This window comes from Aquarana catesbeiana, linkage group LG07 (assembly GCF_042186555.1).
Source record: "Aquarana catesbeiana isolate 2022-GZ linkage group LG07, ASM4218655v1, whole genome shotgun sequence".
Lineage (NCBI taxonomy): Eukaryota > Metazoa > Chordata > Amphibia > Anura > Ranidae > Aquarana > Aquarana catesbeiana.
The window spans coordinates 9,145,679-9,172,580 of record NC_133330.1 but is presented as its reverse complement, the minus strand read 5'-3'; the positions used below and the strand labels follow the sequence as shown (position 1 = coordinate 9,172,580).

At 47.1% G+C, this 26,902-nt stretch overlaps 1 protein-coding gene across 1 annotated transcript in view; it reads right to left on the bottom strand.

The window, feature by feature from the left end:
• LOC141102363 (galectin-1-like) overlaps positions 1-25,890 on the bottom strand; it is a 56,174-nt gene extending 30,284 nt beyond the window's left edge. Inside the window, exons 1-3 of the mRNA XM_073591316.1 lie at positions 25,879-25,890; positions 17,460-17,539; positions 10,450-10,621 (exon numbers count right to left, since the gene is read on the bottom strand). Coding sequence (XP_073447417.1) covers positions 10,450-10,621; positions 17,460-17,539; positions 25,879-25,890 — 264 coding nt within the window. The remainder of the gene's footprint in view (positions 1-10,449; positions 10,622-17,459; positions 17,540-25,878) is intronic.
• Positions 25,891-26,902: the final 1,012 nt, after the last annotated feature.

Below are 26,902 nucleotides of genomic sequence, written 5' to 3'. Positions count from 1 at the left end.
CCGACAACTCCATGGTAGTGCATATATCAGCCACCAAGGAGGCACCAAAAATCATGCAGCCCAAAAAGAGGTGAATCACATATTGACTTGGGCAGAAAGGCATGTGCCGTTTCTTTGGGCAGTATTTATACCGGGGGTGGACAATTGGCAGGCAGACTTTCTGAGTCGCCAAAAATTGTTGCCGGGGGAGTGATCCTTTCACCCCAAAGTCTTTCTTCAGATCTTCCGAGACTGGGGGACCCCAGATGTGGATCTGCTAGCATCCATATTCAATGCCAAGCTGGACAGGTTTGTATCCAGGACCAAGGATCCACTTGCTGTCGGGACAGACACTTTGGTGGTTCCTTGGAAAAGTATTCTCTGATGTATGCTTTCCCTTCGATCCAAATTCTGCCACACCTGCTACGCATCATACAGGAGGAATGAAAACCAGTGATCCTGGTGGCCCCAGCCTGGACCCGGAGGTCTTGGTACACAGAGATTGTGAAATTGGCAGTGGGGGACCCATTGCTCCTTCCATACCGTGCGGACCTGTTGTCTCAAGGACCCATATTCCATCCTTCTTTACGGTCGCTGAATTTGATGGCATGGCTATTGAGACCAGAGTACTGAAGGACCGTGGTATTACGGGTTCAGTCTTGTCCACTCTGATAAATGCTAGGAAGCCAGTTTCTAGAACCATTTATTATAGTCTGGAGGTCATACATTTCCTGGTGTGAAGGAAAGGGATGGCACCCTCGTAAGTATATGATTGGAAGAGTTCTTGCTTTTCTTCAAGCAGGAGTAGACTTGAAGCTGGCTTTAGGGACAACTAAAGGGCAAATGTCGGCCTTATCCTTTTTTTTTTCCAGAGACCGATTGCATCTCATTCTTTGGTACGAACCTTTGTCAAAGGAGTAATGTACCTGAGCCCACCGGTTAAACCGCCCTTATGCCACTGGGATCTGAACTTGGTGCTGTCAGCCTTACAGAGTCAACCTTTTGAACCTATTAGGCATGTTCCTTTTAGCCTATTGACTAGGAAACTGGTCTTTTTGGTGGCCATAACCATGGCCAGAAGGGTGTCAGAATTGGCTGCCCTTTTCTTGCAAAGAACCTTTTCTGATTCTTTATCAGGACAGAGAGGTCATGCACCCTAGTCTGTTTTTTTTTCCCAAAGTGGTTTCTAATTTTCATTTGAATCAAGATATCATGTTACCTTCCTTTTTTCCAAACCCTAAGTCTAGGGAGGAAAGATCGCTTCACTCGCTTGATGTGGTGAGAGCGATCAGAATATACTTAAAGATGTCAACCCTTTTTCGGAAAACTGACTCTTTTTGTCCTGTCGGAAGGTCCTAAGAGGACAGGCGGCAACGAGTTCAACTATCTCTAGGTGGATTTGCCAATCTATTATCCAGGCGTATGAGTTAAAACGCAAGGTTCCACCTTGGGATCTAAAAGCACACTCCACTAGAGGGGTTAGTGCATCATGGGCAGTACACCAACAGGTGTCTATGGCTCAGGTTTGCAAAACGGCTGCTTGGTCTTCAGTTCATACGTTCACCAGGTTTTACCAGGTGGATGTTAGATCTCAAAGGGAGACTGTCTTTGACCACAGCGTGGTGCAGGCAGCGTTACAGTCCCGGGCCCCGTTGGGCTTAGGCATACTGTGTCCCCTCCCCTCAGGTGCATTGCTTTAGGACATCCCGGATAGTCATTACTATGGTGCCCTGTGTCCCGTGATGTACGATAAAGAAAAATGGATTTTTACAACAGCTTACCTGTAAAATCATTTTCTTGGAGTACATCACGGGGTCCCTCCCCTCTTTTCTGGGATCTTCATTGCTTGCTACAAAACTGAGGTACTTCCCGTGTGGGAGTGGTTATATGGGAGGAACCGTCTTACTATTGGTTACCAGTGTCCAGTCACCTAAAGGTAGCGTATAACCTGATAGTCATTACTATGGTGCTCTGTGTCCCATGATGTACTCCAAGAAAAAGATTTTACAGGTAAGCTGTTTTAAAAATCCATTTTTTCCAGCTCTCCCCTTTGCACAAATCTCTCACCCTTTTACAGATCCCCCTTCCCAGCTCTCTTATCCTTTCACAAACACCTACCCTCCCCCCAGCTCTCACTTTTTTTACAGATCCCTCCTTCCAGCTTTCTCACAAATCCTCCAACCCCCACAAAAAAAGCTCTCCCACCTGTTCACAGATTTCCCTCCTCCCCCACAGCTCTGTCACCTCTTGCAGATTGCAGCCATCATGGCTCTGATAGTTGTGCCCAGGCTTTTGTCTCAACACAGTGATGTTCCTGCAGCTCTGCCTATTAGCAATGTAGCGCGGAGCAGAGGAGGAGTTTCCCAGCACTTCTCTCCGCTCTGTGCTACACACAGTTGTAACAGGCGGCAGGTGGAGAAAGAAGCCGCCTCCCCAAGCACCATATTTACAAATAATGTGGGCGATTGCAGCGTCCAGACCCGGGACATCTGTAAACATCCAGCATCATGTGCCCTGGATGCAGTGCCAACATTACTACACAGAAGCTGGTGGAGGAAGTGATTCCTTTACTTTTCTGTGTTACTGACAAGAGGGAGAGGACAGGGCTGCCAGAGGTGGCGGAACTCCGTTCTGGCAGAAAAAATGCCCTGGGTTTACCTGAAAATTAAGGGTTTCTCTGTGGCAAAAATGTTGAGAAAGGCTCCTGTATGCCATACCAGTTACACTACATGCTGAAGGTAAGAACTGTGCCAGAGTGCCCATGACACAGCAGTGCACTGAGGCTCTAGCCTTTGACAGTGTATCCTAGGGGGCAGGGCTTAATGCCAAAAGGGGCTGAGCTTACCATTTGATGTGTGCATAACAATGGGAATGTTCTGCCTCTCAGTTGGTATTTTCAGTAATACTGTGTCTGTTATCTGCAGATCACCATGAACAAACCATGTCTGCAAAGTATCTTCTGCCTTTTTCTATATGGATAAACCATTTCCCCTTCCAAGGGCTCCAATACACATCTGTCCTGATAAGGGTCCCATCTGCCACCATCCAAGCCATGGCTCCAATATATGTGCATCTTTGACCAAGGGTCCCATCTACTATGGCTGACTTGGTGTAAAATGAGAATACGTTTGTGGGTCAGTTATTTCATATTCTACCCCATATAGAATTAAGCCTGATCACTTCTGAAGAATTCTGCCCCAGAGATGTATTTAGACTCGAGGAACAGGGTTATCAGCAGTAATATCCATTCCCTGAACTCCCCCAAAATCACACACACATTGTTATTCACCCACGTTTTCCCAATCATACCCTTCCATGTATCCTACCCCCAGGACACACATTGGTCACTGCCTTGTATCCTCCCACCCCGCCACACACATTGGACCTTACCCTGTCTATCTCCAGTGAATCACATTGCTCCCTTCCCTGCATGACAAGTGTATTCCAGATGTACCCACTTATTTTCTCTTACTGCTATACCATTTTACCAACCCCCTTTTCTTATTTAAATTAACGAGACCACACCAATCTATTGGAGTTTTAAAATGGCCATAACAGCCTATTTATTAAACAAACTGAATAAATAACTCCAATAACCTTAAATATATAAATAACATATAACTTTAGTGCAAACAACATGTTATTAACTGCAATCTGTTGGTCAATGACGGACCTCCACCCTTTTTCCACATATCAAAACTTACACGCGGGAACCATTCCAACTTGATAGGCCTCCAGCTGTACCGCTCGGAGACAACCCCTTGCCCGCAGTGTAACCGTACCGGTATTCCATTTCGGGAATACACCGGAGGGGCCATACTATCGATGACCCCCCACCCCTTTTTACCACATTTTGTTTACCGCTACCGTCACCGACCAACAGCAAAAACACAGCCAGACCACAGCTGTCATGACGACCACTTCCTCCGAATCTGAAAAATAAACACACACATTAACCACACTAACAACAAGCCTAATAGGGAGGGAGGGTGGGAAAATCTGCCTCCTCGTGTCTCTTCCTTCTCCACTGACTCCGTCCCAGCTCCGCCCCTCCTCTTATATGACCCCACCTCTAAAGTTTCCTGCTGGCTCCACCCCACCACAACCTGGCCAACTTAACCCTGTGTGTGTCACTAGACACACTGTCATGCCCGGCCCTGCACTATTCTCTTCTTCTTTCCTTTTCGTTCCGGGCCTCACTTGACAAGTGTATTCCAGATGTACCCACTTATTTTCTCTTACTGCTATACCATTTTACCAACCCCCTTTTCTTATTTAAATTAACGAGACCACACCAATCTATTGGAGTTTTAAAATGGCCATAACAGCCTATTTATTAAACAAACTGAATAAATAACTCCAATAACCTTAAATATATAAATAACATATAACTTTAGTGCAAACAACATGTTATTAACTGCAATCTGTTGGTCAATGACGGACCTCCACCCTTTTTCCACATATCAAAACTTACACGCGGGAACCATTCCAACTTGATAGGCCTCCAGCTGTACCGCTCGGAGACAACCCCTTGCCCGCAGTGTAACCGTACCGATATTCCATTTCGGGAATACACCGGAGGGGCCATACTATCGATGACCCCCCACCCCTTTTTACCACATTTTGTTTACCGCTACCGTCACCGACCAACAGCAAAAACACAGCCACAGCCCGAAAGGATGAAACCTTATCCTTAAGGGCCCCTCCACACACTCAGTGCCCTTTGGATTCCTTCTTGCAGACCCATGGTCCACAGATCAGTCCCCACGTCTGTGAGGTGAACACCATCCCTGCGTAAGTACAGGCCTACATTAATTTCCAGCTCTCTGTGTCTTATCACCAAGCCCCCTTGTTTTACCAAAAACCTCCCCACAACTTTATTAATGCGAATGCGTGCCTTGTTCAGCCGTTCCACAGACCTTGCCATCCGCCAGGTGGTGCGTGCCACCATGTCGGACCATACCAGCAGAGTATTGGGAAAGACCGTGCGAATATATAACAAATCCGCCTTAACACTTGCTAGTATATCTCTCACCGTGCGTACCCCTAGATCGTTCCCTCCTGCATGGATCACCAACACATCAGGGGGTCTGTCCAACCAAGCATAACGCTCCACCTCCGTGACCACTCTGCCCCACATCATCCCCGGTCTCCCCAGCCACCTGATGTGTGCCTCTCTCCTCGATACTCCCAGCTGCCTCCCGTCCGGTCTCGCATCACCTCTCCTGGCCCCCCAACACACATAAGAGTGCCCAAGAATCCAGACGAGGCGCGGAGCACCTCTCCCTGTAATAAAATCACACCAAGGTAACGTCATTCATCATCATTTTTTTTTTTTTTTTTTTTATAAACACTTTATTCAATTCTCCCTTTTTTTTTTTTTTTTTTTACGTTATTCCACAATCATTTGAGGTCGTACGTAGGTGCGGAACCTCCTCGATTCCCATCTACCGATCCTCCTCACTGCTGCCTCATCCAACCCGCATCTGGCAGCTTCAGTAGCCGCCCCAATGCAGAAGGAGTGTGAAGCGTAAGCCTTCCCATCCAAACCCAACTTCCTCAAACATTTCCTAAACACTGCTACAAATTGGAATTTTGATAGGTAAGACCCGTCTTCATGACGCAAAAATGGCCCATCCCCCATTGGCCGTACCTGCGCCAGTTCCTCGACCGCCCTTACCGGGCATACCGTGGATCCTGGCAGAGCGTACACCCATACATCCACTCCTTTACCTGTCTGATCGGTTTTTGACCTCCGCAGTCTCAAGCACACTTTATCCCCGTGTAACCTAACGTCCTGTACCATAATGCCACCCGCATCCCCCCGTGCTGGGCTCACAAGCTCCCCAATTCTGAACGCCCCAAAAAAAGCCAACGAGAAAGCTGCCGTAAACAGCAAACATTCATAACTTGAAGAACATACTAACCTTAACTGTTCACAAATGGCCACCAGGTTTTTAAAAGTGACAGGCCTTCTTTCATCTTTTGTTCTTTGTCCTCTCTTGTACCCTTTTATGGCTTGCCTAACCCAAAAATCTTTTGTCCAATCTTCCCACCTTTTTAGCTTGAAAAGGAATGACAAGGCCGCTATTTTCTTTTCAATAGAAGACACCGCCACCCCATTTTCCATATTTCTGGACACGAAATACAAGACCAACAATCTCGCTTCAAACCCATCCTTGTCTATCCCAATTTCTTGCCGTAAACCTTCCCATTCTCTCCATACCTTCATATAGGCCATCCAAGTGGACTTACTCACTGACTGCTGGATCCATCCTGCGGCGACTCCAATGCCAGCTCCCAGATCCACTCCGGGCAAGGAATCCCTTCCTTTTCCGCTGCCGGGGCTAATTCCCTGAACTTGTCCCACTGAAAGCGAGACAGCGAATCAGCCAGTGTATTATCAACCCCTGGTATGTGTACCGCATATATAAAGGTATTCAATTGCAAGCACCGCAATACCAAATGTCGCATTAGTCTAATGACAGGTTGGGAAGACGCTGACATGCGATTGACCACCTGCACAACCCCCATGTTGTCACAGTTAATTCTCAACTTTAAATTCCGGCAAGACCGCCCCCATAACTCCATCGCCAGCACCACCGGAAATAATTCCAGTAGTACCAGGTTCCGAAGAAACCCCGCTTCCACCCATGATTGTGGCCACGGCCCTGCGCTCCATTGCCCTTGAAAATAAGCCCCGTAACCAGTAGAACCTGCCTCGTCCGTAACAAGTTCCACATCGAAGTTACTTACCGGACCTGACATCCACACTGATCTTCCGTTGTAAACTGACAGAAATTGATACCATACCTTCAGGTCCTCCCGATGTTCCCTCGTCAGCCTGATAAAATGAGTTGGGGCTTTAACTCCCGCCGTGGCTGCTGACAGCCGCCGACAAAACACCCTACCCATGGGTATGATCCTACAAGCGAAATTTAGCTTACCTAGCAACGACTGCAGTGTCCGCAACTGCACCTTCCGCCTTCCGTGAATCTCCCGGATTTCCTTCTGTAAATCCAATAACTTCCCTTGCGGCAATCTGCATTCCATTGCTATGGAGTCAATTACTATGCCCAGAAAACTAATTTCGGTTGTCGGGCCTTCTGTCTTTTCGGCTGCCAGTGGCACTCCGAACCTTCCCGCAATGTGCTGCAACGTTGACAGTAAAATCGCACACACACTGGATGAAGGAGGACCTATACACAGGAAGTCGTCCAAATAATGGATAACCGAATCCAGCCCTGATACATCCCTAACCACCCACTCCAAAAAGGAACTGAACGCCTCGAACATGGCGCAAGAAATGGAGCAACCCATGGGCAGACATTTATCAACGTAAAACTGATCTTGCCAGTGGCAACCCAGCAGCCGAAAACTGTCCGGATGCACTGGCAGTAGCCGAAACGCCGCTTCTATGTCAGATTTCGCCATGAGCGCCCCTTGTCCATACCTCCGAACCCACCGCACCGCCGCATCAAAAGAAGTATAGGACACCGCGCAGGCATCAGGGTCGATGAAATCATTGACCGAGCCCCCTTTTGGAAAGGATAAATGATGAATTAATCGGAACTTATTCGCCTCTTTTTTGGGCACCACTCCCAACGGGGACACCACCAGATCCGGTAAGGGCTTATTTTCAAATGGCCCTACCATGCGGCCTAATGTCACTTCTTTTGCCAACTTCTCTCCCACCACCCTTGGGTGTTGCAACGCTGATTTCAAGTTCCTTGCCATAGGGGGAACAGCCTCCAAGGCGCAAGGTATTTTAAACCCCTCCCGAAAACCCGCAGTAAGCAACGATGCCGCCTCCCTATCCGGATACTTACTTAGGAAAGGCAGCATCCTTTCCACCTTCACCGGCGTCATCCCTCTTGTTAACAGGCTCCCCGGTACGTTTTCCTTTTTTAAAGCATCTGGCCAGTGTGTGAGTTCCCCCACATCCTGAGCATTCGTGCTTGAATTTGCACGACCCCCCAAACTTGCAGTGTCCTTCGTTGTATTGCCAACACACTCCCCATTTCTTGCCGGCCGGTAGTCCTGAGGAGTGTGCACCCCCGGCCCCCCCTTGAAAAAACTGAGGAGAGGCCCTAGCCGAGGACATAAGTCTCATCCAAAGGCTGATGTCCTTATGGTCCCAACGCAGGGCCGGGCGAACCGCTCTGCGTTGTCGGAACTGCTCGTCATAACGCAGCCAAGCCGTTCCACCATAAACTCTGTGTGCCTCCCCAATAGCATCCATATAACAAAACAACCCAGAGCAATGCTCCGGATTCTTTTCGCCAATGACGCTGGCCATGATAGCGAACGCTTGTAACCAATTGACAAACGTCCGCGGAATCAACCTGTACCTCCTCTTCTCCTCATCTTCCTTCTTGGAGTCATCAGGCCTAACCCTGTCCAGGTTAAACTTTTCCAACGGCAACAAGGAAAATATTTCCACGTATTCCCCCTTTTGAATCTTTTCCCTAACCTCCTGCTTCAGATGTGCACCCAGCGGGCCCTCAAAACAGACATATATCTCGCATTTTGCTGCATCTGCAATCCTGACTATGTCCGCCCTACCCGCCGCCTCTGTTGCCCCGTTTTCCCCCGGCTTCTCTTTAGCCCCACTCGACTCAAGGGCCTTATCAGCAGACACCCCCGTGGAAGGTTCCACCTCCCCACCCGCTAATACCCCCCCGCCGATTACCTGCGGCACTCCACTTGTGGCCGCCTGGGTAGGTAGCTCCCCAAAACGTCCTACTAGCGCCTTTAGGCCCTCCAACAGCTCACTCAGTTGTCCCCCTGACCCCGAACTGGCGGATCCTTGTCCCGCCACTTGGTGGTCCTGACCCTGCGACACCCGTGGTGGTCGGGTTACTGCCCCTGCTGTACCTGGGTTAACTACCCCCCACATATTTTGTAAAGCAGTAGTAAAATCTACATTGTCATTGGACTTACCGGGCTGACCTGGAGACCTCCCGACAGCCGCTGGTCTGGTTTCCACCGCCGTGTCCTGCTGGTGCGCTTCCACCTCGCCTTCTTCCAACTCCTCATCTTCGGACCGGTCCCCCTGGGATGGGTTTGCCGGCGTGGTGAGCCCCCCAGGCGCATCCCTCCTGGAGGCCGTATGCACCCGTTGACCCATGCCTCGTCCGACCTCTGCAGCTCTGCTTCCCGCCTGAATTCCACGCCGCCCTGAAATGGTTGCGACCGGGCCGGCCTGCTCCTTCCTCCGACCGCCCCTGTGGAGTTCCCTCTCCCCGCCAGGCGACCGATTGCCACCTGCGTTGTCAGCGGTGCTTCTCCTCCCCGTCCTGGGCCCTGTAGCTGCACTTCTCCCACTTCTGTCCTCCCCCCTCGGCTCGTACGAAGCTGCAGGGGTGTTCTCTCTATCTGCACGCCTGGGTCCTGTTCTAAGTGAAGCGGCGCCATCTTGACCCGTAGCCCCGCCCACCGCGCTGCGGCCGCGGCGTGTGTTTTGCCCGGGCCTTGCATCCGCCATCGGCTGGCTCCTCTTGGCTGGAGGGGCTGACTCTTCTCCCCTTGGGCTACGTGCCTGGCGACCCGTCCGTCTGTCGGGTCCAGGCGAATACCGCGCCGGCGGCCGCGACTTCCGCGCACGGGCAGTCCCCTCACCTCCGTCCGCCGATCCGCCTGCTTCTTCCTCAAAGAGCCCTGCGACCTGACTCTGGAGCCACTCCGGTCCCTTGGATGCTGCCGCCTGCCGCAAACGAGCCAATATAGCGTCGATGTCGGCCATTGTTGTAGAGGAGCAGAGAAAATCTGCCTCCTCGTGTCTCTTCCTTCTCCACTGACTCCGTCCCAGCTCCGCCCCTCCTCTTATATGACCCCACCTCTAAAGTTTCCTGCTGGCTCCACCCCACCACAACCTGGCCAACTTAACCCTGTGTGTGTCACTAGACACACTGTCATGCCCGGCCCTGCACTATTCTCTTCTTCTTTCCTTTTCGTTCCGGGCCTCACTTTCCTCCTCCATTGGTCTCTTGGTCTCTCCATAACAGTTCTAGCATGATGCTAATAGAGCTTTAGTTCCTGCCCCCCACCACCACTCCCCGGATTGAGTCTTTACAGGGGACTTTATACTGACATTCCATATCAGGGATTTCCTGATCCGTGTTCCATCCTCTTGCTTTAACAAACACACGCAACACATTTCACAAGCCAATAATTTTGACAATCGGTGATCTGAAAAATTGCAACAATTTGCTAAATGATATATCATAGCACACAATGGCAGCATGATGGAATCCATTGGATCTTCCTATGTGGGAGGTTCTCATCCTTCATGGAATGAGCTGAAGTTGTGATCACCATAGAAAAGCCTATATACCCTTCACCTAAGCCATCACTGGCTGCCTACTGCACCTTTTGGCGCTATACAGTATATTGTGTGTCCAAAATGAACACAGTAATGCTACATTGCCCCATCCAACATTTGTCCTGCCCCTCCCAGTGTAGACATACCGTGGTATCCGACCCCTCCTGGAAGGGGAAGAAGCTTTCCCTCTCCTCTGCTCCCCAGACACCGTCCACCATCGAGTTCAAGATTATCATTTTCTTAACTTCAAAGAAGTCAAAGCGAGGGTTAAAGTGTAGCACATAATTCTCCTCATCTTTTCCCAAGTTTATGGCAAACCTAGAAAGAAAGAAACAGCAATTGTTCTGCTCAGCTGACCTTGTTGGATGTAGTACTGGAGTCATTCACCAGTAGTACTCCCATGGGTATCAGAGGTACTTCTGCACTTTTAATTAAAAAAAATAAACTTTAGCTAATTTTTGGAGACTTACAAAAGAGTTTGTTTGAAAAACACAAATAAATGGGGTCCAGGAAATACAAATCCCCACATCATAATATACCTAAAGTGAACCTGTAGTCTGGATATGGACATACGTTATGTATATATTGTAAACAAGTCATAAGTAAGCTTTAAGGCAATCCCTTACTGACATTTGTAGTTGCAGCCACTGTGGAACAATTCATCCTGAAATTTCACAAGAGAAACAGTGAAGTCATTCAAGTCTGGTCTCTGCTCTTCCATCCTACTAGTGAGAGAAGAGTGATCTGAGGTGCCAAGTTACTGCTGGGAGAGGGATTAGAGCAGTGATGGTGAACCTTGGCATGCCAGATGTTTTGGAACTACATTTCCATGATGCTCCACTACACTGCAGAGAAGAACTGGGGTAAAGAGTCATTACTACCCTGTTTTCCCGAAAATAAGACCTAGCGTGATTGTCGGTGATGGCTGCAATATAAGCCCTACCCCCCAAATAGGAAGAGGAGGGGGGAGCTGAACAAGTTATAGCTGAGAAGGTGAGCTGAGCTGCTCAGTCACTACTGGGAGATGGAGGAGCTGAGACGTCACTACTACTTTGTGCCCTTTCACTGCCTGCTGTCATTCCAGGGGCGTTCTGACCTCTAACTAGGTATGTGATAGTGACAAAGTTCTTTCTACTGTAAATTTGAGGATTCATTTCTCCACAGAGCCTGCAGCTATACAGGTTAGTGGGGTCCAAGAGGAGAGAAAGACAACAATGCATGTCAGTTGTCAGATTTCAGATGATGGCTGTTAATGCCGCGTACACACGAGTGGACTTTGACGGACTAGGTCCGACAGTCTTTCCGACGGACTTTGCAGCGTAGGTCCGCCGGACTTTCAAAGTACGGACTTGGACACACACGATCACACCAAAGTCCGACGGATTCCTACGTGATGACATACGACCGGACTAAAATAAGGAAGTTGATAGCCAGTAGCCAATAGCTGCCCTAGCTTCAGTTTTAGTCCATCGGACTAGCATACAGACGAGCAGATTTTTCGACCGGACTCAAGTGTGTTGGAAAGATTTGAAACATATATTTTATTTCTAGGTCGGTAAGACTTTTGGGGGAAAAAAAAAGTCAGCTGGAGCCCACACACGATCGAATTGTCTGACGGAGTCCGGTCCGCCGGACCAAGTCTGCCGGAAAGTCCGCTCGTGTGAACGCGGCATAAGGCAAAACCGTTTTATCCAAGATGACATTTTGTCACAATGTAGAAGCACAAATGTTGGAGCTAAATTTTCCCTGAGCAAAACAATCTGATGTTGGGTATTATTTGAGGGACCACACACCCCAAATTCCCAGTGAGGAGGGGTCAGTAGGATGTTGTCATGGTTTTGCAATAGTGTTGTCTATCTGCTTACCTGTTTCCATGTGTTCATCTCTAAAGACCAGCTGACTCTCACCTGACTGCTTTTATTAACTCTCCTCTAGCACGGCTCCACCCCAGCTCCTATCAGAGAACTCTATATTAACCTCTGCACTGCAGGCCAGCCCTGTTGATCAACCTTTGTGTGTTTGGCTTACTGTTCCTGCCTGCCGTGTGCTCTACGTTTGTTTCAGTTACCGACCTTGGCGTGTTCTCTACTATTCCTGTCTGCTCATGACCCTGACCTCTGGCGTGTCCCCCACTATCCCTGTTTGCCTGTGACCCTGAACCTTGGCGTGAACTCTGTTGTCCTTGTCTGCTTGTGGCCCTGACTTTGGCTTATTCCTTTACTATCCCTATCCTCCTGTTGCCTACTGTGGGTGTGAGCTGGGGGACCCTGGGGGTCGCGACCTGGAGCCAGTTGCAGCCCAGTCCATCCTCACCTCCAGAGGCTCTGGTGAACACCTGCTGGCTCTTAGACTCCACGCCCCAGGGAATCCTACGCTCTAACCCCGGTGGGTTCTGTGTTGGTGTCCCAGTGGCCCTGCCTTCCTTACCACCCGGACTCCTATCCGCAGCAGTCAGCTGTAGGGTCCACTGCCTTGTGGTGCACTCCTGATCCCAACGGTGTGCATCTGTCACCCAGCCTCTAGGTGACCTGACAGTTTGATCAGCCATGGACCCGGCTGACGTGCCACTTCCTGCAGCCGATCCATTGCAGGGCATATCTCGCAGACTCGAGACCCAGGATTCTAATCAGACTCAGGTGATGCTATTCCTTAAGGATCTGGCTTCCCGCTTCGAGCAGCTCCAGGCCTCCTTGGGAAACCCGAACCTGCAGCCTCAAGTACAATTAGCAGCTGCACCTATCCCACCAGTCACAGCCACACATTCATATTTACTGCCAGCTCTGTCCCATTTCTCTGGGGACTCCAAGGCCTGCAGGGGCTTCCTCAGCCAATGCACCATTCATTTTGAGCTCCAGCCTCAAAACTTTCTGTCTGATCAGGCTAAGGTAGCTTATATCATTTCCCTCCTCTCTGGTGAAGCTTTAGCTTGGGCTGCCCCCCTGTGGGAGAAGAATGACCCAGTGGCTTCCAGCCTGCCTGACTTCTTGAAGCTCTTTTGTAATATCTTCGAGGAGCCAGCTCGGGTTTCTTCAGTGGCTAGTGCCCTTTTATGCCTTTGCCAAGAATCTTGTTCAGTGGGACAATACACACTTCAGTTCCGTATCCTCACAGCTGAATTGAGCTGGAACAATGAGGCCCTGGTCGCAACCTTTTTACATGGCCTCTCTGACCGAGTGAAGGATGAATTAGCAGGAAGAGCCATCCCCGCCGGTCTGGATGATGTAATTTCCTTGTGCAATCAGATTAACATTCGTTTCCAGGAGAGGTTCCTAGAAAAAAAAAAAAAAAAAGATGCCAGCACCCCCTAGGTCCTAGTCAGCCAGAACTCTTCTCCCGTCGCCCTGTGGAGCATCCTCTGCCTGCTGAGGAACCTATGCAGCTGGGCCGGACTAACCCCTGAAGAACATGCTAGACGCAGAACTCTGGGCTTGTGTCTTTATTGTGGGGGCAAGGGTCATTTTCGTGACTCCTGCTCGCTTTGTCCGGGAAACGCTCGGGTCTAATACATTTAGCAGGTGGAGTATTGGACCCAGAAACATCACCTTCTCGTCTTCTTCTTCCGGTGTTCCTCCAAGTAGGCCCTGCTCCCCAATCGGTCCTAGCATATCTGGACTCCGGGGCTGCCGGCAATTTTATGGATTGGAGAACTGCTTCTTCTATGAAGCTTACCCTTTCTCCCCTCGCTACACCACTGGTAGTCTCGGCAATTGATGGCACTGTGCTCCCAGGGGGTCCTATCCATTTCCAGACGCTACCTATTAGGATGTCGGTAGGGATACTCCACCAGGAGTGGATTTCCTTCCTCATTCTACCCAAGGCCTCTACCCCCATTGTATTAGGCCTTTCTTGGCTACAGCTCCACTCTCCACATGTGGACTGGGTCTCTGGGAAGATCCTGGCTTGGGGCCCTTCGTGTTTCTCGTCCTGTCTTCTAAAGGTGGTCCCCAAGGAGAGACTTCCCTTTGCTACCACATGTGTTCTGTAAGAAGTCTGCTGAGGTGCTTCCTCCCCACAGATCTTTTGACTGTGCCATTGACCTTGTCTCTGGAGCAACTCTACCCAGGGGTCGTACCTACCCTCTGTCCATTCCAGAGACCCAGGCCATGTCTGAGTATGGAGAGAGGTTTCATCCGGAAATCCTCATCGCCTGCAGGAGCAGGGTTCTTTTTCGTTGCTAAAAAGGATGGTACCCTCAGACCCTGCATCGACTATCGAGGGTTAAATGCAGTGACTATCAAAAACAGATACCCCTTACCTTTAATATCTGAGCTATTTGACAGGTTGAAGGGGGCTTCCATTTTCACCAAGTTGGATCTCAGAGGTGCATACAATCTCATTAGAATACGGGAAGGTGACGAATGGAAGACTGCGTTTAACACTAGGGACGGGCATTACGAATACCTGGTTATGCCTTTTGGTTTGTGTAATGCTCCAGCTGTGTTCCAGAACTTTGTCAATGAAATCTTCAAGGATCTACTATACCAGTTTGTTGTCATCTATCTGGATGACATTCTCATCTTTTCTGAAAATCTGCTTGCTCACAGGAACCATGTCCGCACCATACTTCAGCGCCTTAGAGAGAATAATCTCTATGCCAAGCTGGAGAAGTGTTCCTTTGAATGTCCTGAGGTCCTGTTTCTGGGATGTTTTGTTTCTAGTTTGGGTCTACGCATGGATCCTGGAAAGGTCTCGGCCATTACCAACTGGCCCCTTCCTGCTAGCCTTAAGGCCACACAGCGCTTTCTTGGCTTCACAAATTATTATAGGCAGTTTGTAAGGAATTACTCTTCCATTGCCTTGCCTATTATCGCTTTAACCAAGAAGGGTGCGAATGCCAAAGACTGGCCTCCCGAGGCTGTCTCTGCGTTTCACGATCTGAAACAGGCCTTTGTTTCTGGACCTCTCTTGAGGAGACCAAATCCTGAGGACCCATTTTTTATTGAAGTAGACGCTTCTTCGATGGGGGTGGGAGCTGTGCTTCTTCAGTTCTTTGAGAAGAGACGTCAACCATGTGCGTTCTTCTCCAAAAAATTTTCTCAGGCAGAGAGAAATTATGGCATTGGTGATCGGGAACTTCTCGCAATTAAATTGGCGTTGGAAGAGTGGCGTCATATCTTGGAGGGTTCCCCTCACTCTATTACGATCTTTACTGATCACAAGAATCTACAATACCTACAGAATGCTAAACGTCTGAACCCCAGACAGGCCAGGTGGAGTCTCTTCTTTTCTCGTTTTAAATTCACGATTACGTACAAACCTGGTTCCTGCAACGGTCGGGCTGATGTGCTCTCTAGGTCATTTGACACTTTGGACGAGGAGTCCACCCCTGATCCTGAGACGATCATTCCAACCTCATGCATTGTTGCCCATTCTACAATCCTGGAATCAAAAATTCCTCCTGGCAAGACCCTTGTTCCCACGGAGCTAAGAGCTAAGATCCTTCGTTGGGGACATGATTCCAAGGTGGCAGGTCATGCTGGGTTCCTCCCATCCTTCCTGTTCATCAGTCGTCTCTACTGGTGGCCTAACCTCCGCTCGGATGTTAAAGATTAAGTTAAGGCTTGTCATGTCTTTGCTCAGTCTAAATCTTCCACACAAGCCCCTGCTGGTCTTCTCATGCCCTTGCCCATTCCTAAGGAGCCCTGGTCTCACATCGCCATGGATTTTATCACCGATCTTCCACTATCGGAGAATAATACAGTCATTTTGGGGGGGTAATCGATTGGTTCTCCAAGATGGCTCATTTTGTTCCTCTTCCTGGTCTCCCTTCTGCCTCTGCCTTAGTTCCCATTTTTGTATGGGAGATTTTCCGCCTTCATGTTGTCCCTTCCCATGTCGTTTCGGACAGGGGTGTTCAGTTTACGTCCCGTTTTTGGAGAGCCTTTTGTAAATCCCTCAACATTACCTTGGATTTTACCTCTTCTTACCATCCCCAATCCAATGGCCAGACTGAGAGGGTTAATCAAAAGTTGGAGGTCTTTCTCCGTACCTTGGTCTCGGCTCATCACGATGATTGGGCATCACTACTCCCGTAGACAGAGTTCTCCCACAATAATCATGTCAACGTCAGTTCTCAGAAAACACCCTTTATCACTGTTTATGGAAAACATCCTCAACTCCCTCTTCCTATGACCTGTTCTTCCGAAATTCCAGCCTTGGCTACTGTTCAGGAATCATTCAATTCCATGTGGGCTGACATTCATGATTCCCTCCAGAAAGCTGCCAACAAATTTAAGAATTTTGCTGACCGTCGCAGGCGTAAGCCGCCTTCTCTTCAGCCAGGAGACAAAGTCTGGCTCTCCACCAGGAACATCAAACTCCGGGTTCCTTCTCTCAAATTTGCCCCAAGATTCATTGGTCCGTACACCATAACTTCCAAACTGAATCCGGTTTGTTTCAAGCTCCAGATTCCCAAAAGCCTCAAAATTTCTAACTCCTTCCATGTTGCCCTTCTGAAGCCTTTAGTCCTCAATAAGTTCTCTCGTCCTCTTTCTACCACAGTGCCAGTCTCTGAGGAGGATCAGGAGTATGAGGTTAGCCAAATTTTGGATTCCCGACTCTGTAGAGGCATTCTCCAGTACCTTGTGCATTGGAAGGGGTTTGGTCCTGAGGAGAGGTCGTGGGTCAAGGCTTCTGAGGTCTTTGCACCTCGTCTGTTGAGGAAGTTTCATTTGAAGTTCCCCTCTAAACCTGGTCCCAAGCGGGGAAGGGGGAGGCCTCGTAAGAGGGGGGGTACTGTCATGGTTATGCAATAGTGTTGTCTATCTGCTTACCTGATTCCATGTGTTCATCTCTAAACCAGCTGACTCTCACCTGACTGCTTTTATTAACTCTCCTCTAGCACGGCTCCACCCCAACTCCTATCAGAGAACTCTATATTAACCTCTGCACTGCAGGCCAGCCCTGCTGATCAACCTTTGTGTGTTTGGCTTACTGTTCCTGCCTGCCGTGTGCTCTGTGTTTGTTTCAGTTACTGACCCTGGCGTGTTCTCTACTATTCCTTTCATCTGTCACCCAGCCTCTAGGTGACCTGACAGATGTACTGTACACAGAGCACACTTCTACTTTTATAAGTTGTACTTTTGGAAAAATTGTATTATACAGAGAGCAGACGTATATTATATAATAAGTAGCCAAGGCTAGACCCGGGACTTACTGTTTACAGCCCTCCGTAATGAACCCCTTCACCTCTATGGAGTGACCGGGTTTGAGGCTGAAGTTACACAAGACAACAACCTGTATAGGAGAAAAAGGAGAGAATTATTACACCCTGTATAATAGACAAGGGGGGTGATTATTACACCCTGTATAATAGACAAGGGGGGTGATTATTTCACCCTGTATAATAGACAAGGGGGGTGATTATTACACCCTGTATATAGACAGAAGAGACATCTCATGAATGCAGTTACTGTACTCAGGATAAATTTGAGATTTTTGTGGGTTGCAGCACTTTGTCAGATCCTTTGTTTGGGGAGGGAGCTCAGACATCCCCAGCAGATCACAAATGTCTAATATACATACACACATATATATTTTCTCTTATAATGTTCATGTCATGTATGCCGGCTGCCCAGACCTTTATATAAGTTATAGTCCTATCTACAGACAGCCAGACGGTGCCAATTACTGACCGGCACAAGGCCTGGCCAGCATTCATGTTTAGTAATAATTATGTACTTGGTGTGTACAGTATGAACTGAATTCTGGTCAGCATGTTAGTCTGGAGTATGCCCCCTACCCCACCCCCACCTTCCATCCTGCATGGAAAGAGGTAATGATTAGGGTTGAGCTGAACACCCCCGGTTTGGTCCACAACAGAACATGCAAACAGGCAAAAAATTCTTCCGAACACGCGAACATTGTTAAAGTCTATGGGACACAAACATGAAAAATCAAAAGTGCTAATTTTAAGGGCTTATATGCAAGTTATTGTCATAAAAAGTGTTTGGGGACCTGGGTCCTGTCCCAGGGGACATGGATCAATGCAATAAAAGTTTTAAAAAATGGCCGTTTTTTCGGGAGCAGTGATTTTAATAATGCTTAAAGTGAAACAATAAAAGTGAAATATTCCTTTAAATTTTGTACCTTTGTGGTGTCTATAGTATGCCTGTAAAGTGGTGCATGTTTTCCGTGTTTAGAACAGTCAGAGCAAAATGACATTTCTAAAGGAAAAAATGTAATTTAAAAGTACTCGCAGCTATAATGAATTGTCGGTCCCGGCAATATCCCTAAAAGTCATTGAAAAAAAATGGCATGGGATTCCCCCACAGGGGAACCCCGAACCAAAATAAAAAAAAAATGGCGTGGGGGTCCCCCTCAAAATCCATACCAGACCCTTATCCAAGCTTGCAACCTGGCAGGCCACATGCCCTCAACATGGGGAGGCTGCTTTGGGGTAGTGGCCCCCCAAAGCACCTTGTCCCCATGTTGATTGGGAGAAAGGCCTCATCCCCACAACCCTTGCCCGGTGGTTGTGGGGGTCTGCGGGCAGGGGACTTATCGGAACCTGGAAGCCCCCTTTAACAATGGGATCCCCAGATCCTGGCCCCCCTGTGTGAAATGGTAACGGGGTACAAATGTACACCTACCATTTCACAAAAAATGTGTGAACATGGTAAAAAAAAAAAAAAAAAACACACAAGACACGGCTTGGGATAATTACTTTATTAAGAAATAAAAAAATAAAAGTGTCCCACGAAGTCCATTCATCTTCTTCTTCTCTCGCTCTGACGGATCGAAAAAGAGAAAAAAAAAAAAGCGGAGCGTCAGAGGGGGGCAGGGTCACTCGGTTATGTGACCGAGTGACCCCGCCCCCTCTGACGCTACGGCAGATCGGTGGCAGCTTGCGGCTTTTTTTTTTTCGGTCTGTCGGAGCGAGGGAAGAAGAAGATGAATGGACTTTGTGGGACACTTATTTTTTGATTTTTTAATAAAGGAATTGTCCTAAGCCGTGTCCTGTGTTTTTTTTACCATTTTTACACTTTTTTTGTGAAATGGTAGGGGTACATTAGTACCCAGTTACCATTTCACACGGGGGGCCGGGATCTGGGGGTGCCCTTGTTAAAGGGGGCTTCTAGATTCTGATAAACCCCCACAACCACCAGACAAGTGTTGTGGGGATGAGGCCCTTCTCCCCATCAACAAGGGGATAAGGTGCTTTGGGGGGGCCGCTACCCCAAAGCACCCTCCCCATGTTGAGGGCATGTGTCCTGGTATGGTTCAGGAGGGGGGCGCTCTCTCGTCCCCCTCTTTTACTGCAGCCTGCCAGGTTGTGTGCTCGGATAAGGGTCTGGTATGGAAAGTACAATACCACGAGGACCTAATTATGGTAACTGTGGATGTGTCCACTTTGTATACCTATATCATATAGCTTGGGCCTTTCAGCAGTGGAATTCTATTTGAATAAAAATTCTAATCTTTCATTGATACATAAGAATTACATCATGGAGCTTTTGAGATATGCCACTAAACACAATTATTTTTGGTTCCAGGGCAACTTCTTTTTACAGATCAAGGGCGTGGCTATGGGGGCTAAATACTCCCCAAGCCTGGCTAACTTGTTTATGGCCCGTTGGGAGGAGAATGTAGTCTATGCCCTCAACAAGCCGGAATTGGTGTTGTGGGCTAAGTCAGTGTTTCTCAACTCCAGTCCTCAAGGCGCCCCAACAGGTCATGTTTTCAGGATTTCCCTCAGATGAAACGGCTGTGGTAATTACTAAGGCAGTGAAACTGATCAAATCACCTGTGCAAATCAGTGGAAATCCTGAAAACATGACCTGTTGGGGCGCCTTGAGGACTGGAGTTGAGAAACCCTGGGCTAAGTACATAGACGACATCCTCCTCCTATGAAAGAGGGACAAGATCTCCCTTAACGCTTTCATGACTACTTTAAATAAGAATGATCAGGGTATTATACTGAATTTTGAGGCCAGTACTACTACCATACACTTCCTAGACTTGGAAATTACAGCTGTTAACAACCACCTGGAACTTAAGACCTTTTTAAACCCACCGACAGGAATGGATACATTCCAGTGGACAGCTGTCACCATCATTTGGGCTTCAATGGGTCCCCCGAGGCCAATTTCTCTGCCTCAGGCGGAACTGCACGAGGGACAATGATTTCTTTTCTCAGTCTCATGTTCTTCGACAAAGATTTATGGACAAAGGCTATAAGCCCTCAGACCTTGATGCTAATATTAGGGCTGTCTTCCTGAATAATAGAGCCACTCTCTTGGAGACGAAACAGAAAAGGGCCAGAGATGACAAATCCAAATGGTCCTTTTTCACGTCCTTCTCTATCCAGCACAAAGATAAAAAAGACCTTTAATAAACACTGGAAAGTTGCCAGGGGCACGCTGGATTATTTGTATCCTGAATATGCAGCGATGGGATTGTGTTGAGCCTTCAGCATTGCTGATACTAAATCCAGGATCTAAGTGGTGCATCCGGTGTTGGCCCTCCTCCCTCTAATGGCTGCTCCCTTAATTAGGAATATTGTTTACATGCCCCTGCTGAGATATTTAGCTATATCTAATATACTTTCTTACTGCTGATTGAACTTTCTCATGCTACCGTGACTTGCATGATTTTGCATTCCAATTTAAGATAGAGAGACATATTCCCTTCTCTGTCTCATCTGTGAACCTTGGCCGTGTCCTGAAGAAGCCTAACGGTGAAACGCGTAGACATACAAGGGCTCACTGCACAATAATCATAGATGATATATGTTACAATTATTGTTTTTTAGATATTGTATTTTTCAATAAATTTATATTTTTTATACTGCTATATCTTCTCCACTGTTTTAGCCTAAAAAGTCCGCCTCCCTGGTAATACTCAGTACTACCTTATTTTGTATCCTCAATGATTTATGGACGTGGCTTATTTTTGGTGCACTTTCCTCTTTTTTTGTGTCAACACTGGAAAGTTCTCCAGAGTGATAAAATTCTGGGAGCTTCTCTCCCAGAAAAAGCAGGTGTCATCTTTAGGGGAGCACGCTCTATACAGGGTGATATTGCCCCTAACACTATTGATCCACCCAAAAGCACTTCGTTCTTTCCAGAATGCAAAGGATATTTTCCTTGTAGAAAGTGCAATGTTTGTTTACATAATGTCCTGGGGAGACGTAGAACTGACAACTTTCAGTCCAGTGTTACTATGCATATATACTCCATGAAGCACTTCACCACCTGCGTAAAAAGGTTCATAGTATATCTCATCACATGTCCTTGTAACAAACAATATGTGGGTCAGACTATTAGGAATTTTTCGATATGGGTTAACGAACATCTGGCCAAAATCAAGAATGGTTGTCCTAAACACACCGTCTCCCGTCATTTTTTGGAACATCATGGGAAAGACCCTATGGGTAAACAGTTTCAAATTATCGATCGATTCGTCCCCCACTGGAGAGGTGATTCATGCCTACGGGGCGTATCCCGGCTCGAGACCTTCTGGATATACGAGCTCAAGAGCTATTCGCCCCATGGCATGAATGTTGATTGGGATCTTAATAGTTTCATCAATCAGGCTTGATCTTTCATCCTTCTTTGACCATCCTTTTTGTATTTAGGCTTCCATTACCATTAGGTTCTTTCTATTTATCCCATTTAGTGTTTTCATCTATTTATCTCATATTCATTGTTTTGCATGCCATTGCATGGGTCTGTGGTGTCAAGCTGGGATCCCTTGTGGAAGTCTTTTTGGTGCCGATGGACGTATTGTTCCATGTGCGCCGATTCGGCATTCAAGCCGGGTCCATGTGTGGTCCCACTTAGACCCATGTGTCCTTGTCTTTAGGTGTGTATAGACTTTTTTCCCCATGCACACTAATTTGGCATGCATACTGAATGATTTTTACTGATGTGTTTAGGTATGTTTCTGGGTTTCCATTTTTATTGGTCTATTTATCTTGTGTTATTTTTGTTCTAATCGTGGATTTGTAAACACCCTGTGCTAGTGAGGGTTGGATTATACCCACCGGCGGGAGAACCAACCACGATGAGCCCAATTATGTATTTTAAATTGTTTGCTGTTTAGTTGTGAAATGTCGGCCTTTTATTCCATCTATCACTGGATTGATAACCTGCAATATCATGCTGCTATGAAGCCCCATTCCCTTAGGGCAAATGGAAATGCATGTATTGTGTGTAGATTTTGTCACATGGCATATTGAGCTTGTCATGTGACTTTGTTTACTATGAGGAAAACACAGGAGGGCACTGTATGCATCTAGGTTTCCATATGATGTCCCTGGAGGGTTGTACCATGGGATTTGGTGACGATATGACAGCTTCCCCTTCATTGGAGATGTGTATTGAGCAGGTATAGGACGTCTGGTGTCACATGATCTTGCCACCGGGACTCGCCTTTGCATTGGCGAATCCTCGGACTAAGGTGTTGACACATTTACGTCGCCCCAGTGATCCGATCGTGGCAGTGTGCGGCCCTTGCTGCATTGGGCATGCGCACGCATTACGTAGATCATGGGTCTCTACACATCCCCTATGAGAACACCATTGATTATCTACACTATCAACATAGTGCTCTATTGGCCGATATATTCATGTGATTGCGGTCCAGGTCGAGGCTTGGAGCGCATCACGTGACCCTCTGTCATTCCCTATGAGAACACCATTGGTTATCCACACTATCAACACAGTGTTCCATGGCTGATAAATGTCATGTGATCATGGTCCAGGACGAGGCTTGGAGCGCATCACATGACCTTCGGTCTCCATTTTTAACCACATTATTCCAATGTTCTGAGAATTACATTGGCTAACTAAATGATCTATACAGTGTTCCATTAGCTGATACTTGTCACGTGATTGTGCGCCAAAACGAGGCTTGGAGCACATCACAGGATGCTTGGGCTCCTATTTTAACCACAATATTCTGATATGAACATGTTTGTATTTTATTAGTTTTAACCAAATTTAGACATTTTGAGGCATATGACTATATATGTGATTTCTCCTTTTTTTATATAGTTCTTAACATGTTAGTTTGGTGTGCCTGATGTCAGAGCACTCTCATGGTCCCACCCTTTGGAAGGCGGACCTCTTTGTTAAGAAAGTCTATTTAAGTTGCAGCAATGTGAGGGGACAGTCATTTGCCCCTGTTGAAGACCTTTTAGTGTTGAAACGCGTTGGTCTAGCATTACCTGTACCCCACATTGCTTTTAATCTTTTTTATAACATTTTTGTGATCACCTTTAACTTTTTCAATACTCCATCTGGTTTGACCTGCACCATCCGGAGTCTTCCTTTTTCCATATGCTGGGTCCCTGGAGCTAAAGAGGAATCATACCTTGGCGATACCTTCTTGGACCACAGACCATCTGTGGAGTTTGGAAATCAGGAGCTGAGGACATCGCATTGGACTACCCTGACCTCTTCCTGTGTGCAACTCCAAGGTCGCATAGGATCCTGAGCCCATTTAACTCACTGTCGTATGACATGTGTGTCCATCTCAGTCGGTAAGAGTATTTATTCACTTACCTTGAAGTCTTGATGATAGTGACTACAGACAATCTATTCTTATCCGTACTGGTTGGACATCACCACTATTGAAAGAGTTTTCATTTCTCACATTTTTGTGGACTGTTGTTTAATATAGTTCATTCATTGATATTCACACTCTGTGCATCCAGCACAGCTATTTTTGTCCTTAATACCACATTTGGTTTTACACTTCACATTTATAGCACATGCACTACCATTTTTTGATCTACCATTGAAAAAAAACAGCATGGGATTCCCCCACAGGAGAACCCCAAACCAAAATTAAAAAAAAAAAAATGGCGTGGGGGTCCCCCTCAAAATCCATACCAGACCCTTAGCCGAGCTTGCAACCTGGCAGGCCACATGCCCTCAACATGGGGAGGGTGCTTTGGGGTAGTGGCCCCCCCAAAGCACCTTGTCCCCATGTTGATGGGGAGAAGGGCCTCATCCCCACAACCCTTGCCCGGTGGTTGTGGGGGTCTGCGGGCAGGGGACTTATCGGAATCTGGAATCCCCCTTTAACAAGGGGACCCCCAGATCCCAGCCCCCCTGTGTGAAATGGTAACGGGTACAAATGTACACCTACCATTTCACAAAAAATGTGTTTTTTTTTATCATTTTCACACCTTTTTTGTGAAATGGTAGGGGTACATTTGTACCCCATTACCATTTCACAGGGGGGATCTGGCGGTCCCCTTGTTAAAGGGGGCTTTTAGATTCCGATAAACCCCCGCCCGCAGACCCCCACAACCACCAGACAAGGGTTGTGGGGATGAGGCCCTTCTCCCCATCAACAAGGGGACAAGGTGCTTTGGGGGAGCCGCTACCCCAAAGCACCCTCCCCATGTTGAGGGCATGTGGCCTGGTATGGTTCAGGAGGTGGGGCAGCCTGCCAGATTGTGTGCTCAGATAAGGGTCTGGTATGGATTTTGAGGGGGACCCCCACGCAATTTTTTTTTAAATTATGGTTCGGGGTTCCCCTGTGGGGGAATCCCATGCCGTTTTTTTCAATGACTTTTATGTGTATTGTCGGACCGACAATTCATTATAGCAGTAAGTAGTTTTAAATGACTTTTTTTCCTTTAGAAATATCATTTTGCTCTCGGACTGTTCTAAACACGGGAAACATGCACCACTTTACAGGCATACTATAGACACCCCCCTGGTACGAAATTTAAAGAAATATTTCACTTTTATTGTTTCACTTTAAGCATTATTAAAATCACTGCTCCTGAAAAAGGCTGTTTTTAAAACTTTTTTAGCATTGATACATGTCCCCTGGGGCAGGACCCGGGTTCCCAAACATTTTTTTATGACAATACCATGCATATAAGCCTTAAAAATTAGCACTTTTGATTTATCCCATAGACTTTTAAAGGGTGTTCCGCGGATTTCGACTTTGTCACAAACACCCCAAATTGTTCGCTATTCAGCGAACAGGCAAACACCGACATTCGAGTCGAACTTACTTTTAAATCGAACATTGGGCTCATCCCTAGTAATGATCTGCCACAATGGAGTAACAAAGGGGCTGGACATGTCACATCTCAGACTAGGACCATTATATTTTTAAAATGTCACAGCAAATGGTTAATATAATCACATGTAAATTAAAAAAATAAAAAATAAAAAAAAAAGGGGAGATATGGAAACAATGAGACACTAAGAGCAAGCATGGAGAAGGGGGGAGGGTCTGAGCCATCCCAGTATATACCGTATACTAAGAACACCCAGAAAGGGAAAGCCAGCTCTGTGCCAGGATCTTAAAATGTATTCATCACTACCTTAATAATATGAATAAGTGGAAGGGCAAGAACTAAAATCCTGACCTACACCCAACAACTCCCCACCAACCTATGTCCTCACCACCATCCACAACCAATAGCATTATATGCACCAGTGCCTTAACTCAGCTCTACTATACTAACCACTACCACAGCCAGCAACCCTACACCTACCTATATCAACACCCAGCAATATTATTTCCACCACTTCCCACAACCAACCACTTCCACACAACCCATTTTCTCAGCTTTTGCAGCTTCCATCGGTGCTCATACTCACATTATCTGCCATTCTGCTTCCTTATCAGACAAACTTGTGATCAGCTGCACTTCTACCTCTTCATATATAGGAGGTCTGCTGAGGGCGGAGCCAGTCAGGAGGGAGGAGTCACCCCGCCCAGTGCTCCCTGGACTGAGAATTGTTCCAGAAGCGCTCATTACAGAGAATGAATGAAATGTGGATCCGGTGTGACTGAGCATGGGGCGTCCATCGTCACTCTGCTGGGATGTCACCACTCACCACAAACAGCAAGGGGGCAAAAGATGACTATCCTCAAAGTCATTTCTACAACACAAAGGGGGAGATTTACTAAAACTGGAGAGTGCAAAATCTGGTGCAGCTGTGCATGGGAGCCAATCAGCTTCTAACTTCAGCTTCTTCAATTAAGCTTTGCCAAAAATCCTGGAAGCTGATTGGTTTCTATGCAGAGCTGCACCAGATTCTCTACTCTCCAGTATTAGTCAGGCTGCTTTCACACTGATCCATTTTTCTTGAAGTGGAAAAAGCGGAAGAAAATTAAATGACTATGAAATCTTTTGGAACTCTTCAAACTGATTTGTTTTGTAAAATTCTGGTTACTGCATTTCTGGTGCATGTTTGGTGCCGCGAGAAAAAAAAAAAACACATTAAAAAAACGCACTTCCTCTTTGAAATTGATGCAAACCACATCAAAAACGTGGCAAAAACTCATAAAAAATGCACCTGCGGTTGTGTTTTTGGTGCAGCTTTTGAGTCACATGTCTTATTTTTTTTTACAGGTGCAAAATGCACCAGAAACGTGGCCAAAATTATATAAAAATGCAGCAAACACACGTGTGTTTTTCCTGAGTTTTTGAAAGGAAGCAATGTGCAAGTAGATTTACTCTACCCAAAGTAACAATTTACATTATCTGATACACATGACATCACATGAGATTCATGACATCATATGAGACACAAGAGAAACATAAAATCAAAGATAAGTGACAGTATAAGCTCCTCTGTACAGAGACTGATGTGATTGTGGGTGGAGGGGAAATAGAGT